General features: G+C 39.2%; 2 protein-coding genes across 2 annotated transcripts; one reads left to right on the top strand and one right to left on the bottom strand.

The window, feature by feature from the left end:
• The first annotated feature begins 3,631 nt into the window (after positions 1 to 3,631).
• Positions 3,632 to 6,993, top strand: mkks (McKusick-Kaufman syndrome). The gene is made up of 4 exons (XM_038284035.1): positions 3,632 to 4,733; positions 5,448 to 5,629; positions 5,768 to 5,878; positions 5,966 to 6,993. Exons 1-4 carry the CDS (start codon positions 3,761 to 3,763, stop codon positions 6,392 to 6,394), a joined length of 1,695 nt encoding a protein of 564 aa, XP_038139963.1. The 5' UTR covers positions 3,632 to 3,760; the 3' UTR covers positions 6,395 to 6,993.
• Positions 6,994 to 10,082: 3,089 nt separating this feature from the next.
• Positions 10,083 to 16,402, bottom strand: LOC119782874 (3-oxo-5-alpha-steroid 4-dehydrogenase 2-like). The gene is made up of 5 exons (XM_038284056.1): positions 15,938 to 16,402; positions 13,774 to 13,937; positions 13,575 to 13,676; positions 10,802 to 10,952; positions 10,083 to 10,718 (listed from the first exon to the last, which is right to left on the bottom strand). The coding sequence occupies exons 1-5, from the start codon at positions 16,210 to 16,212 to the stop codon at positions 10,652 to 10,654; spliced, it is 759 nt and encodes a 252-aa protein (XP_038139984.1). The 5' UTR covers positions 16,213 to 16,402; the 3' UTR covers positions 10,083 to 10,651.
• Between the last annotated feature and the right edge of the window lie 213 nt (positions 16,403 to 16,615).

The following is a 16,615-nucleotide window of genomic DNA, read 5'->3' as shown; positions in this document are numbered from 1 at the left end:
TTCAAAAACGCATTATCAACCTTTGGTAGAAATCCATCCATCCTTCCATTTTCTGTACACCCTGTCCCTTAGTGGGGTCTGGAGGTGCTGGTGCGGGGTCCACCCTAGACAGGTCGCCAGTCTGTCAAGACCTTTGGTAGAAATGGCGCCTTTAATTCCAGTTTGCAGTACAGAACAGAGAAAACTACAGAGTTGTCAATGTTGTGTTAATCTGTTTATCATCTAAAAAGAGGAGCCAGCAGTTTATTTGAGGAAATAAAGGTGCAGAAGTTAATTAGTTGGTTAATTAGTGGTTGTGCAGTGGACTGCTGCACAACCAATGCGAACGCCGCTGCTAAGAATTAAAATTAATTCTCCCTGTGGTTTTAACGATCAGGAGCGCGGCAGGTATAACATCTGTCAATTTCGGCGAATCAAAACCACGCAAAAAATAAAAAAATCCTCGTAAAACGCACGCCCAGATCGGGCTAATTTCAACACAAGTTGTGTTAGGTGACTGTAACTCACACTGACGTTTCTCTTTTTAAAAAAATCTGAGTAAGTCCTACTACTGTTTCAGCCTTTTAGTTGGTGGTGGCATTGTACTGAAATGAGATATATAAAAAAAAAAAAAACATTTTGGCTAGCGTAGCAAATGTCTAGAGAAAGTTAGCAGTTAAATATTGGATGAGTGATCAGCCCAAGACTACGGAAGAGGATTAGGGCCACTGAAAAAAAAAAAAAGTTAAGTGATTTTTAAATTTCCTTTCAGTTTAATACGGGAAAAAGGTCAGAATTCTGACTTTTTTTTCTCAGAATTCTGACTTTAATCTCAGAATTTTGGATCTTAATGTAGATGGTCACCATGAAGGAAGAGATGTGGAGCACTCAGCTTCACTGATAAAGATGTGAGTTGTTTGGGAGGGCCAGTGACACATTGGTGGAAAATGACGGAATTAGGCAACTTTTTACGTGCCTCTAGGGTCCCCTCATTAATGGAGGAGCAGAAGAGAGCTAGTCTCTAAAACAGACATGGCTATGGCTGGATGCTAACATGTTTGTTTTTAAACATACTTTTGTTATATTACATTTGTGTTGTGTTTTCCAAATAATGTAGAAAATGGATGGTGGGTTTATAATGTTTACCTTTTATGAGCAGGACAGGAAGCAGAGAAGTGTAGCATTACCTCCAACTAGTTAAACTCATAATTATGAAGTTATTCAACAAATTCCTCAAGTAAAAAAGTGCAACTTTTATTTTTTATTTCTTTTTGTTGTTTTTTTTTTTACCAGATTTGTTGATTAATTTCAAAATTATGTATTCCTTCCAAATTTCCAAATCTGAAGATTTTTTTAAACCAATATCTACATTATTTAACATTTAGTTTATGTTTTAGCAGTACTTCCTGTTATATTTCTTTATACGTATATTTTACATTTTCTTGCACAGCAAGCTCAGCAGATTTGAAATTGTGTGCTTGTGTAAACACTAGTCAATCTTTACTCTAAACATATATTCTGGTTATTTTTTAGTTAGACCTACTTGTTTTTATGTATCTGTATAAGTACCCCCCGAAAAAAAATAAAAACACTGTAAATTGATTAGAAATATTAATCATCTGTCAGATTTCTGAGAAAAAAGTCAGAATTCTGAGAAAAAAGTCAGAATTCTGAGATTAAAGTCAGAATTCTGAGAAAAAAGTCAGAAGAAAAAAGTCAGAATTCTGAGAAAAGTCAGAATTCTGACTTTTTTTCCCCATGTTAAACTAAAAAAAAAATGTAAAAATCCGTTAACTTTTTTTTTCCAGTGGCCCTAATCCTCTTCCGTACAAGACTAAGATGACTAAACCAAAAAGATTCAGTTTCTATATATGAAAGTGAACTAAAAACAAAACGTTATAAATGGGCAATATTCATAGCAGCATCCCGACAGACTATTTTACCTCTTTCACAAGTTTCTGATTTCTGTGTCGCCGTTTCCCTCCCTGCTGACTGAGTGCTCAAACACTCAGCAGTTCAGAGAGGGGAGGGGGAGTACAGTGACATAACGCTATGCTGCGCCTTCAAAATAAAAGCACGCTAGTTAAAAAAATGTCAAAATCCAATATTTTGCGGTAAAATTTTTGGGGGGGACATATCCACCTGGCTTTTATATTGGGGGGGACATGTCCCCCCCGTCCCCCCCCGCTTCCTACGCCGCTGGTTCCATATTCATAAGTGCTCATTTTACACTAAGAAACATAGTTCTAAACTGTTCTTGAAAGAAATATCACAATATGCAAATTTCTTTGAGACCTCATCGAAGCCCAAAGCTGTGAGGAGTCTGGAAAGATTATAATTCTTTCGCTGCATCACCCATAAACAGTCTTATAGAACATTTGTATTCCTGTATCTGTGTCTGCTTCTCTTCCCCTGGCATTGTTTTGTGCTGTTCACTGTAATCTTTTGGGTTTTTTTTATTATGAAAAGGATTTGAAAATTGAAGAGAAAAGAAAACAGTGACGTGTTTAATGTAATAGGTGGAAAAAGTGTGGCATTGTTGAACTGCACAAAATGGCATATTTCATCGCTCGTATATAGTGATTGTCGACACAGATTGACCAAAACAAAAAGCTAACTTGGCAAGTAGGATTATTTTGTTCACAGCCAATCACATCTAGATTGTGTATAGAAAGCAACAAGCCACAGTCCTCGCAGTACCTACGCTTCCTGAAGGCATCTTGGCTAAAGAGGGTCTCTTTTTGAAGATGCCCCTCTCCTTTGTAACTATGCCCCCTGCATGAAATCAGGGCCAAAAGTCTGACTGAAACTGAAAAAAAAAAAAAAACACATCTGAACGTGAATAAAAAAAAATCTTTAAAAAATTATCCTTAATTCCGAAAAATATTTCACTTAACTGAAAAAAATTAGTCTTCAAACATCAAATTATGGAAAGGTGAATGATAAGAAACCTTTATTTTCTTTAAAATCTGTCTAATCCAAATGATTGCAAAACCCCAAAAAAGGAGTATTATAAATTATGTTTAATTTATTTATAATTAATTGATCTAATGTATTATTATATTATTTAAATTAGTTAAATAAATAAATTAAGTTTATTAAAATTCAATGATAATAAATCATATAATTATAATTATATAGTTATTATATATTTAATATTAATTATATATAGTTGTAATATATTACATTATATAATAATAATGTAATTATAATAATATAATTAAATTATAATAAAATATAATATAATTAATAATAATAAATTAATAAAATAACCAATTATATTAATTAAATTAATCAATTTATTTAATAATTAATAAATTATTATAAAACTGTGTTTAATAATGTACCAAGGAATAACAGCAGATCTTTAATGTCTTTTTTATAATCCTATCTATAAAACAGCCATAAAGCGTCCAGCGCAAAACGCTATAACCGCTACCATGGAAACCGGGGGTGCCTGTGTGGTGCCTGTTTTCTTTAAATTTTGCCTTTTGTTAATTAAAATTCAAATGTAAACTCTTTTAGCATTTGATAAACATATCAAAGCACTACAGTATTTTTATGAGCTTAAGTAAAACTTGTATAAATATTTGCAATTTATTTGCTGATCTTTAGATTAGGCAGTATTAAGAGCTGCTATGTAACTTAGCAAATTGAACCCGTCACATTTAAAGCAGAATTAGCGTTTATATCGCGTTGCATTCTCAAATTATCGTGTGTGGGGTTTTTTCTTGTATCTGTGCCTACTTGTAAAGCTACAGTTTCGGACATATTTGGACTCATGTCTCGACTCGTGAAGAAATCTCCCTCTGTTTGTACGGATCTTCCTCTGAACACCACTGAATTGTGTAGCAAGCTCCAGCTGATGAAGGAGCTGCTGAGATCTTCTTACGGTCCGACAGGCAGGCTGAAGCAGGTTCATAACAACATCGGAGGCTCCGTAGTGACTTCATCTGCTTCCTCTGTTCTCCTTCAAGCCATTTCTTCATCCCAGCCAATCATCAACCTGATAAAAACCTCCATCCTGGGCCACATCCACCGCTTCAGTGACTGTGGTTTGTTTGCTGCTGTTTTCTGCCTGTCCCTCATTGAAGAGGCAAAGCAGGGCGGCCTTAGGGAAAACGTGGTGATCAGAGTGAACAACCATCTTCTGACTCTCTGCACCGATTACCTGCAACAAGAGGACTGTAGTTGTAAAGTCAGACTGGACTTCTGCAGCAGCCAGAGCCTGGTCACTTTAGCTCGTAGTGTTATCTCCAGCAAACCGACATGTGTGCTAACAGAGCCAGAATTAGTTCACATCAGCAGGCTGGCTGTACAAGCCTTCCTGCTGACAGTCCCCTGCAACATCCCAGAGACAGTCAGGCTTGGCAGGACAGTCACTGTCCCCCTGGAGGGACACTCTGTGCTAGAATCAGCCGTGTTTCCAGGCCTTCTGTTGGACATGCCTGAAAACCTTGGTCCTGTCCATCTATGTAGTCCACTATGCATGGTTCTGTTCAGTGCATCTCTGGCTGGAGATCTCAGTGAGCTTGGAGATGGTAGGATTGAGATGCATTCAGGGGTGGACACTGATTCACAGATCCTGGATCAGCTTTTGCAGCTTGGAAAGCAGGTCCTCAATGATGAGGTGAAGTTATTTGTGTGCCAGAAAGTCATCCACCCAGTCTTGCAGCACTACTTGAGATGTAACGGTTTAATAGTGATAGAGAGGCTTGGAGTCAGCCTTATGGAGCCACTAATTCAGCTGTCTGGTAAGATTTCTTTTTAAATGGTGGATGCAGAAAAAATGTTAAGGTCTTTTTTTGCTCTGGACTTTGACTAGGCCACTCTAACCACTTTCCATTGCAGTTCTAGCTGTCACCATACCTCAACCTCGGCTTCAGTCCTTTGCTGCCTCTTATAGCTTTTTTATCTGAAAAACCTGTTTAGCTCCATCTTCCCATTAACTGTGATAGCTCTTCCTGCTGATTAAAGGCATCTTTACAACATGATGCTGCCATTTGACAACATGTCTCTAAGTGACATTGTGAATGTAGGCCAAAAAGTTCCACATAAGACCAGAGCACGTTCTTTTGCATAATTTCTGTGTTCCCTACACGGCTTTGCACAAAAGTTCAATCAGCATTTTCCAGGGCTGTCTTTATACACTATTTTCCTTTTATCCCTCTTCCTTAAGGGGGACAGTTTGTGGTGGACACAACCAATAGTCCACACATTCTTCCACCTGAGTGGCGGAGATCTCCAGAACCTCCAGAGTTACCATAGGCCTCGTGGACTTGTAATAAATGTTCTCCTTGTCCATCTAAGTTAGTTTAGATAGGACGCTGTTATGGAAAGATTTGGAGTTGTGATCTCTGAATAAATCTCTGATGATCATTTGATCACTATGTTTGAATAAAGTGTTTGTTACATTTGAAAGGCATTTAAAGCAGATTTTGCTCCTGATATATTTTTCTAACAAACAGGTGCTCAACCTGTGGCAACTCTGCACACCAACATCCCATCCACGGCATACGGGAGGGTCCATAAAGTCAGCATTAAGCAGTTTGGATCAAAGAAAATGGTTCATTTACAGCCTGCTGGGGAGACGGCCGTCTGTTCCATGATTCTTTGCCACAGGAATGAAACAATGTTAAATGAACTAAAGGTAAGATTAAAAACATTGTTCTGATGGTTGAATGATTTAAGGAAGAGAAGGATGCAAAATTATTTTTCATTGACTTCTGCCTCTTTGTGCTTTGATGTAAATAAAATCTTTCTCTATGCTTGTTTTGAAATGGTGAAGCTGGTCTGCCAGAAAACGGAGCATGTGTTGAGGCTCACCCTAAGGGAGCCATGTGCTTTACTCGGAGGTGGCTGCACAGAAACCCACTTAGCTGCCTATATCAGACACAAGGTCAAGCTCTTTTCTATTTATTCCTTTTATACCAACTATTTACATTAATAGTGGATTTAATGACGGTGTTTACATTTTGGTTTACAGAGCAATAATGAAATATCGAAGTCTTCGTCTGTTTTGGGCTGCACACAAACGGAGTACCGTCTTGCTGCTGAGGCTTTCTGCCGCTCTCTGGAGTTGGTGGCCATGGCTCTGGAGCACGATGGCGGATCTTCTCTGATCGACCTGACTCATGCGCACCACTGGATTCTCCCTTCAGATGCTACAGAAGAACAGCCGGAGTGTGTTATGCGATTCTGTAGCTGTGGAGCGGTAGAAAGCTGCCAGAACAAAAAGTGGAGCTACCTGAACACTAAATATGCAGAGCTCTCCCCTGCACCCCTACAAACAGCTTCTCCTCTGCAGCCAACAGTACTCGACTCCTTCACAGCTAAAATGAATGCTTTCAGAGTTGCTGTGGAAACTGCTAATCTTGTGCTGGATGTGAAATATGTCATCCAAGATTTCAACTAATAAAATATATATTTTTTAATATAGGGAAATAACATAAGACACTTCTTTTTTTGTATGCATAGATTTTTTATTAATCACCATCATGCATTGATCATGTTCCTTGGTAGGATGGGGGGAAATAAATCCATGCCAATCCTGAAAAAAATGTTACAGAATAAAATAAAATCCATCATCTGAGGTAAAATGTAGAAACTGCTGTTTACAGACATTCTCCACCAAATATGACAGAGAGTAGTCGCTGTAAAAGAGTGGCCTTCAGAGGTACTAACATGCTAACTACCATAGCATGCTACGCCTTTGAATTTTAGTTATCACTTATCCAGGATTTTATATAAAACACGGGTTTGTTACATTAAGTCCAGTTTAACACATTACCATAGAGCTTTAAAAAAAAATTTTGATTTTACATAAACTACAGTTTATGTTTAGAGTAAGGAAATAAGACCCTAATATTGAGTTAGAGCTTAAAAACCTTTAAACTAAATCAGAAGACTGACGCTATACAGCATGTTCAGCATTTTACAAAGTAAATGTACCGATGAAATGTCTGCAATAATCATAAAAAATACAAAATAAAAAACAAAAGCAAGGTAGAAAAATCTAGAATTTGAGGTATAGAAATTCTGCATTAGTTGTGTAAAGTCGGGTCTCTGATTTTAAATGTATTTTTCTAAAGGTCTGAATTTATGTGTCATGCATAAACGAAACACGGGAAACGCTTCTGTTACTCTGGATCCTGTGCTGGTTGCATAACCAGAGAAGAAATATATTTATATCCACTGTTCAATGACATTGTGTTAATTTATATATCAAACTACAACTTAATTGGTTCCTTAAAAGAAGAGTTAAATTCATCAGCTTAAAATCTTTGTGGATTTGTAGATTTAAACGTCATCATGGCAATAATATTTGGATACATTTGCAAAGTTGAACTTCAACCTTTGTAGCCAATAAAAAGCTTCTTGCATAGTTCTAGACAGACTTCTGTGCTACTTTTCTCCCCATTAGCCTAGCTTTTCCATTCACTCTCATTTGGTTGCGTTTTTGGACTCTGCAAAGTTGGTAAAATCGTCTCCTTCCAAGTTTCCAAGCATGATGCTGAGAGTCTGTTTCCCGGCTACTATACAGCTAGATGGTTGAGACTTGGGCACAGTGAGTGTTCCAGCTAGACAATCTTAAACACATCGAAACTAGTTTTGAATCCTAGTGGGCTAACTAGATTTCTAGAATAACACTATGGAGCATTTATAGAATATACGGTAGTCGAAAACTTGGTATTCTAGTTGAATGTCCCCATTTCTTATTAAACATGAACAAATATCATCCCAAAACCATGCAAGAGGCTGGGTGATGCCTTTTAAAAGACAGGTTTATATGCTGCTTGCTGAGTAGCGTGTAAGTGGAGGTGTCTACACGCAGGGACAGAGCAGATTATACTCCTTGAGGAAGCTTAGGTCTTTCTGTTGTGAAGAGTGTTATTTCTCTTCCAGGGATGGAAAGTAACGAATTAAATTTACTCAAGTTACTGTAATTGAGTACTTTTTATGAGTAATTTGTAATTTTCTGAGTAGTTTTTGAAATATGTAATTTTTACTTTTACTCGAGTAAATTTTAACCTAAGTAGTTTTACTTCGCTACATTTAAAACCCCCTCACTTTACCGAGTTAAAAAAATAAAAAACACTGATGGTGAAAAAATTAACTGCGGCCGGAAATTTAAACCCCTGTGTTACGGAACCGACACATACACTCAACGGCCACTTTATTAGGTACACCTGTCCAACTGCTCGTTAACACTTAATTTCTAAGCAGCCAATCACATGGCGGCAACTCAGTGCATTTAGGCATGTAGACATGGTCAAGACAATCTCCTGCAGTTCAAACCGAGCATCAGTATGGGGAAGAAAGGTGATTTGTGTGACTTTGAACGTGGCATGATTGTTGGTGCCAGAAGGGCTGGTCTGAGTATTTCAGAAACTGCTGATCTACTGGGATTTTCACGCACAACCATCTCTAGGGTTTACAGAGAATGGTCCGAAAAAGAAAAAACATCCAGTGAGCAGCAGTTCTGTGGGCGGAAATGCCTTGTTGATGCCAGAGGTCAGAGGAGAATGGCCAGACTGGTTCGAGCTGATAGAAGGGCAACAGTGACTCAAATAACCACCCGTTACAACCAAGGTGGGCAGAAGAGCATCTCTGAACGCACAGTACGTCGAACTTTGAGGCAGATGGGTTACAGCAGCAGAAGACCACACCAGGTGCCACTCCTTTCAGCTAAGAACAGGAAACTGAGGCTACAATTTGCACAAGCTCATGGAAATTGGACAATAGAAGATTGGAAAAACGTTGCCTGGTCTGATGAGTCTCGATTTCTGCTGCGACATTCGGATGGTAGGATCAGAATTTGGCGTCTACAACATGAAAGCATGGATCCATCCTGCCTTGTATCAACGGTTCAGGCTGGTGGTGGTGGTGTCATGGTGTGGGGAATATTTTCTTGGCACTCTTTGGGCCCCTTGGTACCAATTGAGCATCGTTGCAACGCCACAGCCTACCTGAGTATTGTTGCTGACCATGTCCATCTCTTTATGACCACAATGTACCCAACTTCTGATGGCTACTTTCAGCAGGATAATGCGCCATGTCATAAAGCTGGAATCATCTCAGACTGGTTTCTTGAACATGACAATGAGTTCACTGTACTCAAATGGCCTCCACAGTCACCAGATCTCAATCCAATAGAGCATCTTTGGGATGTGGTGGAACGGGAGATTCGCATCATGGATGTGCAGCCGACAAATCTGCGGCAACTGTGTGATGCCATCATGTCAATATGGACCAAACTCCCTGAGGAATGCTTCCAGCACCTTGTTGAATCTATGCCACCAAGAATTGAGGCAGTTCTGAAGGCAAAGGGGGGGCCCAACCCGTTACTAGCATGGCGTACCTAATAAAGTGGCCGGTGAGTGTAATCGCCATTAAAAAATAGAAGAAGACTTTTAACAGCACTTTATTTACACAATTCAAACATATAAACAATTGATGTAAAAACAAGTGTCAGTTAAAAATCACTATTAAAGTGAAACAAGTGTCAGTTAAAATCATTAAAGGAAGGAGCTGGACATCCCTATTAAGGCTGCTACCCCAACGACACAACCCCACATTAGGGGAGGATGGATGGATGGATGGATGGATGGATGGATGGATGGATGGATGGATGGATGGATGGATGGATGGATGGATGGATGGATGGATGGATGGATGGATGGATGGATGGATGGATGGATGGATGGATGGATGGATGGATGGATGGATGGATGAATGGATCTAAAAATTATAGTATATGGGTAAATATGGAGTAAAGTCAATGAAGAAATTGGCTAATAAAAACAAAATAATTAAACAATGGAAGTATTTTTAATAATTTTCCTATTTTAAACTTTATTAGTATTTGTCATAACAATTAAAAACAATATTTTTCCTTCTTCTTTCATGCAGTACTGAGATGAATAAAGCAAGAATATCTAACTTGAAGGTTTTTGAGGAAAGGTGTTTTTTTGTTATGGTAGGGGTCTCCAAAATATAAATAATAATAATAAAAAAAACATATTTTTAGTCATAGAGGGTTTAAATCATAACTGATGCAGGTTGCTGTCTCAAGGTTGAGATAGCAAACGGAAATAAGGACCTTTTTTTCTTTAAAAAGGTGAATTAAAGTCTTCCATTATTTACCTTTTTTGATCCACATTTTATTGGATTTTCAAATCAAGGAACAGTAGGCCACCTTAAATATTTAGATCAGGGATCTCGAGAGCATCTTGCCTCATAGCTTTGAGATACAGTATTGTTTCGACATACTAGTGGATGCTAAGGATGGGAATTCAGCTGTTTGATTCATTCATGACTGAACATGAATGCATCCCATAAATTAATCTAGCTCTAACAGAAGTTGGAGACTCCTAATTTATCTTCTCCCAGGGTGCAGTTAGGAAGGATCGACACAGAAGGAATTTGAGATAAGAAGGCCTGCTAACCTTCTGAAACAAAAAAGGAAAATAAAAAAAATTGCAATAAATTCTCATTAACCTTAACCGGTTCAGTCATTACAAAATAGATCCCTACGGCATATTTTTAAGGATAGTACTAACTTACAGCCAGAGATCTCAAAAATGATAAAGTTTGCCGTTTTAGAGCCAAAACTACAACTTGGATGCAGGTTCCTGCAGCCATCTCCAAAGAAAGATGATGAGAGGATGCTTCAGAAGAGGAATGGAATCAAAGCTTTTCTAAACGTGGGGTATTCCTTAAAATGCTCCTTATAAAACCTTTAAAAATAAAGGGCTGCAATTAGAAACAAGAAATGCCACATTCCAAAAAGCATTTATTCTTTTGAAGATATTTCAGGTACCTGTGGTGGTAAAAGGCTCTTGGTCCGATAAAACAGAGGCTGAAGATAGCAATCGAGAATGCTGGAAGAGACCATGTTGCTATAGCGTAGCCAAACCACTCCACAAGCTCCCCAAAGTAGTTGGCACCAGACACATATTCAAACAGGCCACCTGCAGCAGATACATGTGTTGAGAAAACTGTTGGTACCCCTGGTCTAATGGAGGAAAAAAATCAACAATGGTCACAGAAAAGACATGAATCTAACAAAAGTAATACATGTAAATTCTATATTACTATTCAACCATGCTTCAACAGAAAGATTTAGAAAAATAAACTTATAAAACACACCTGGACAAAAATGAAGGAACCCAATAGAAAACACCACAGTGTGAAATGAAGGCAAGTCCACTAAGGAGCATCACAGCTGTCTACAATCTCATTATCAGTCAGTAGGCCTATATATAGGGCTACATGGTGTGTACCACACTCAACATGGATCAGAAGTAGCGAAGGAAAGAGATGTCTCAGGAGAGTTGAAAGAAAATCATAGACAAGTTAAGGTTATATAACCATCTCTAACAGGCATGACATTCCTCTGAATATTGCTCCACATATTATTCAGAAATATAAGATCTATGGGACTGCAGTCGACATCCCCAGACATGGACACACCAGGGAAGTTGATGACAAATCAAAGAGATGGATAACATGAATGGAAACAAAAGAGCTAAAAAAAATGGAAATGGATTAAAGGTAAACTTCAACCTCAAGGAACATCACTGTCAGATCGCACCATCGGCCAAAACTTAAAGGGAGATGACCAAGGAGGACGTCATTGTTAAAAGCAAATCAGAAAAAAAGCCAGACTGGAATTTACTAAACTACTTGTTGACAAGCCACGTTTTTTTTTTTTCCAGCTTTTATCGTCATTACACTGTCACAAGTACAGAGCAAGGAAATTCACTCTCTGCATTTAACCCATCCCCTTGGGGAGCAGTGGGCTGCCATTGTGGGGCGCCCGAGGAGCAGTGTGGGGTTAAAGGGGAACGCTGTTTTTTTTACATTGGCCCCTTGATTTGACATTATTACATCATGTCCTACTCACCCATATTAGTTTTGTGTCCTTTGGAGCTGTTCTGAAGGTATTCCGTTTTGTTAAATCCAAGTAAGGTCTTCCTATGGGCGACAAGTTGAAGGCACAAACTAAAATGTTCATAATTTATTATTTATGGTACGCCAGCATTCATAACATGTAGGCGAATCACTGTCCCCCAGACATCCCTGGTTATATTTTTTATAATTATATATATTTTTAAAACAAAGTGGCGCGTGTATGCGTCATCAGCGCGCCGGACTGGAGTTGTGACAGGCAGCCCGGGCCACAGGCAGGTACGCTCTACCCCTTCTATTCATTAAGCTAATCTGAATCGTTCAATTCCATTTCGAGAGCGAGATCATCTGTGGTAGCAGCACTAGACATCTTCCAGGCATGTGAGGAAAACTAGCAGCAGTTCAGCGGACAGGATGAATGAACAGTAGCCGGCGCACGCGGATGACATCATACACACTCCGCTTTCTTTTTAAAAGATATAAATATAAAAAATATAACCGTGGATGTCTGGGGGACAGTTATTCGCCTGCATGTTATGAATGCTGGTGTACCATAAAGAATAAATTATGAACAGTTTAGTTTGTGCCTTCAACTCGTTGCCAATAGGAAGACGTTACTTGGATTACAAAACCGAATATCTTCAGAACGGCTCCAAATGACACAAAACTCATATGTGTGAGTAGAACATGATGTAATTATGTAAAATCAAGGGGCCATTGTAAAAATAACAGTGTTCTCCTTTAAGGGTCTTGCTCAGAGACCCAGAGTGGTCTGTGGGAGTGGGTTTTGAACCTAAGGATTCCAAGCTCTATGCCCTAAGCACCAGGCCACCATTCCCCTAATGAATGAATGGGTGAATGTCCTCTGGATGGATAAAACAAAAATTAACTTTTTACCAAGGAACATCAGCTCTATGTTCACAGATGGAAAAATTAAGCATATCAAGAAAAGAACCCGTCAGTAATGTGAAGCATAGAGGAATCTCTCTTATGTTCTTGGGGTGTTTTGCTCTATCTGGGACAGGGTGTCTTGAATCTCTACTGGGTTCAATAAATCTGCAGACATTCAAAAGCCTCTAAAATGTGCTGCCCAAAGTCAGAAATCTTGGTCTCAGCTGCCAGTCATGGGTCTGCAACAGAGTAAACCATACCGCTAAAAACACCCAAGAATGGCTCAGAAGAAAGCATTGGACTATTCTGATATAGCCTTCTACCAAACCTGACCTAAATCCTACCAAGCATCTTTGGAAGGAACTGAAATATGTCGTCTGGAAAAGGGAGCCTATAAACAGTTGGAGAAAACTGCAGCAGTTAGATCCTGAGAAATGTAGTAAAATACCCACTGAGAGGAGCAGAAGTCTCACTGACAGTTACAGGAACTGTTTCATTGCAGACAGTGATTGCCTTGAAAGGTTGTGCAACAAAAAATGTTAAAGGTGTTATAATTTTTGTCTAGACCTGTTTCATGAGTTTATTTTTTGGCATGCTGTTGAAGCCTGGTTGAAAAGCAGTGCTTGACTGTCATTCATTTATTTATCATTACTTTCGTCAAATTCAAGTTATTTTTGGGCCCATTGTGGGTTTTCCTTTCATAAAACAAGGGGTACAAACAAATTTGTTCATGTGTGTAAGTGTTAGTTAGAGCACAATGGAGGACAGCTATTGGAAAAGATGTTTCATACCTGCTGGAATTCTGTAAACGATCTCTTTTGGTTTCCTTAGGTTGCGCAGAATGTAATCACTGTGCATATTGATCACCATTCCTGTGTAGAACACCAGTAGACCTAAAAGATAGTTCAGTGTATCAAAAATGTACACAATTCTTATTTGACAACATTATATTTTCTTTAAAAGGGATTATATTTGGGGGGGCGGGATTACCGAATATATAGCGGTAGCCAGTTGACCATTCCTCATCAAACTTGGCACAATGTAGCAGATAGTGACCCTGTAGAAAACCATTTAATGAACAGAAGAAACTCGCTGGCGCCATCACAGTCAGAGGGAGAGGCTGTCCTCTGGTCAGCACTGAATAAACAAATGTCCTGTGATTGACAGACAGATAACAGAAACAGGGGGGGAAACAAGAGGGGGGAGATGTAATGTTCCAAACTGCTTCATTCACTGGTTAATCTAAACCGGATAAAAGGATTTTACTCATGACTTAATTTGTTGACTAAATCTGGTGCGATTTCTTTATTTACTTGAGTTGTTGCAGACAGACAGATGGATCTTTTCTGACAAGTTCTGGTTCAGGCAGACATGGACTCATAGTTCTGCTGAGCCTTTAATTCCCCCAGCTCGCAGCAGTAATTCAATGAACTGGATTGAATCTGGTTGTAATAAAATCATCAGCATTTTTCCAAATATGATTAAATCATCCTTAGTGAGGCTGTCTAAGGGGCAACTATAGAACCTGAAATGTATTTTGTTTTTATGCAGTTGAGCTTAGTGAGTCCTCAAAATGATTCCTTTTACAAAAACCTTCAACTTGTTAGATCTGAGCTCAACTAAATTATTTTATGATGTTTTCTCTTTGATTTTCACACCAAATTTCCGATACAGGGCGATGGTGGCTCAGGATGTAAGGGTTCGTCCTGTAACAGATGTCTTGCCAGGTCAATTCTGTGATTGTGTCCTTGAACATGACACTTCTTATTGCAAATTTGGGTGTTCTGTCTTGGGGATTAAGCGCTTTTTGTTCAGGGTGTTGTTAGGATTGGAAATTCACTGGTATGTTATGTTTAGAAAAAATCCTTCTGAGCTTCTCAGAAACTTCGTTCACATATGGAATTAGTCTTTTGCATATTTCTGTCTTCTCTCTGTCAGATGGACTGTTGATCTCCCTGCTAGTTTTTCTAGTCACACTTAAGACAGAGAGGACAGATAGTTTGACAGTGAGGTAACGGAAGAAATCTTTGTTAAAACACAACAAAGACTGATGGATAGGTGTCCAAATGTCTTCAGACAAATTGAGCAATTTAAGCCAGTTTTGTGGTTACCATCCATCTTCTCCCACTTAGTCCTTGTCAGAATCTGTGCCTATCTCTGGCAGTCTATGGGCAAGAGGCGGTGTACACCCTGGACAGGTCGCCGGTCTGTCGTTGGGCAACACAGAGACACGCAAAGACACACAACCATGCACACACTCACACCTAAGGGCAATTTAGAGAAGCCAATCAACCTAACAGTCATGTTTTTGGGCTGTGGGAGGAAACTGGAGTACCCGGAGAGAACCAATGCATGCACAGGGAGAATATGCAAACTCCATGCAGAAAAAAACCCCAGGCCAGGAATCAAACCCAGAATATTCTTGCTGCAAGACAACAGTCCTACCCACTCCCCCACTGTGCAGCCCCGATGAAAGCCCAGTCTTGGAAGATTTAAGTTTCACATTACGGCCAACAACAATAGAGGGTTTTCAGTGCAGGAACTTTACAGTTTGGACAACATCCCAATGTGTAAGACTGCTGACTTGAGAGATTCCCAGCATACTAAAGGATGGCTGTTTACACAATGCCATATCTAAGCCAATAGAAAGCCGAGTAGTAGAATAATAACTTCACAAGCAACAGGATAAATGACAAGTTTTAGAGGATTTGTAAACAACCTTCAGTGTACAGTTTGGAGGAGATTCAATAAATGAGGACTGCAGCTTTAGCTAGAGATTCAACAGCTTTACACAGACAGCTACAGCAGCTGGGTCATTGTGTTAAGCCACTCCTAGAGTTGGAATAATGATTAGGCACAGAAACAAAGCTGTTTGAGGTCCGGGCTGAAGTTCTTGATTGATTAACAACCTTCCTAAAATTTAGAAATCAGAGCCAACTATGCAGATGAGTTGAGGCCGACTGTAAAGCAATCTGGGCTTTCTTAGCAGGATGTAATAAATAAAACTGCATGAATCTATTGTTATAACTGGATTACTGAAATAATGTAACAGTTCCAACATATAAAAAACCCTACTGTATTTTGATGGATTTTCAAATTCTTGCTTTAAATGCATTCTGAAAATCCAAACTGAAGTGTCTACTCAGGCTCTTACCTTTGAAAATAGTGCAAACAGAAGGTCTTGAGCAATAAGGCCCTTCCCATGGAGGAATACTGGTGTGAAAGTTGTATCAACAGCAGGGGCATCAAAAGAGCTGGCATCTCCTGCAGGAACCAGGCAAGTCTGGCAGGTACCATTCTAGCAGGAGAGGATAGTTTCATGTGGCGTCCGTAGGCAGCCTGTGCTTTCCTGTGATTGATCAGGTGAAGAAGTCCTGCCAGGAGCATCCCACAGCTCAGATAGTTCACCACGTTCTCGTAGCACTGCATCTTGCATGTCTTGTCCTCAGTGCTGCAGTAATTCTCCCCAGTTTTGATCTAATCCAGAATATGTTTAAAGCTGAATGGATGTAAACAGCCTCTCTGTGACTCCTCCCAGAGGACAGACGGTGGTCTGTCAGCCAGCCTGCTGAAACATGAAAGTGCTCCCTTTTTCTCAGCATATGTACAAATGTTGCCTGAGGGGAGGTTATGATTATTCTGTCCTCCCCACAGCACATATCTAGGTTCAGCAGAGAATTCAGAGCAGAAACATGAAGTAATTCATGACACATGACTTCTGGTAGGAGTCTGCCACAGGTTTAAACTGCCTACTTCACATGTAGAACCAGTTCATAAGCTCAGACCAACCTGGGCAAAATCTACTTGTTTTAACGGATTGGTTTTGTTTATA

The sequence above is a fragment of the Cyprinodon tularosa genome, unplaced genomic scaffold, assembly GCF_016077235.1.
Source record: "Cyprinodon tularosa strain WSP-4 unplaced genomic scaffold, ASM1607723v1 ctg199, whole genome shotgun sequence".
NCBI classification, from domain to species: Eukaryota; Metazoa; Chordata; class Actinopteri; order Cyprinodontiformes; family Cyprinodontidae; genus Cyprinodon; species Cyprinodon tularosa.
This window is presented reverse-complemented; position numbering and strand designations above follow the sequence as displayed.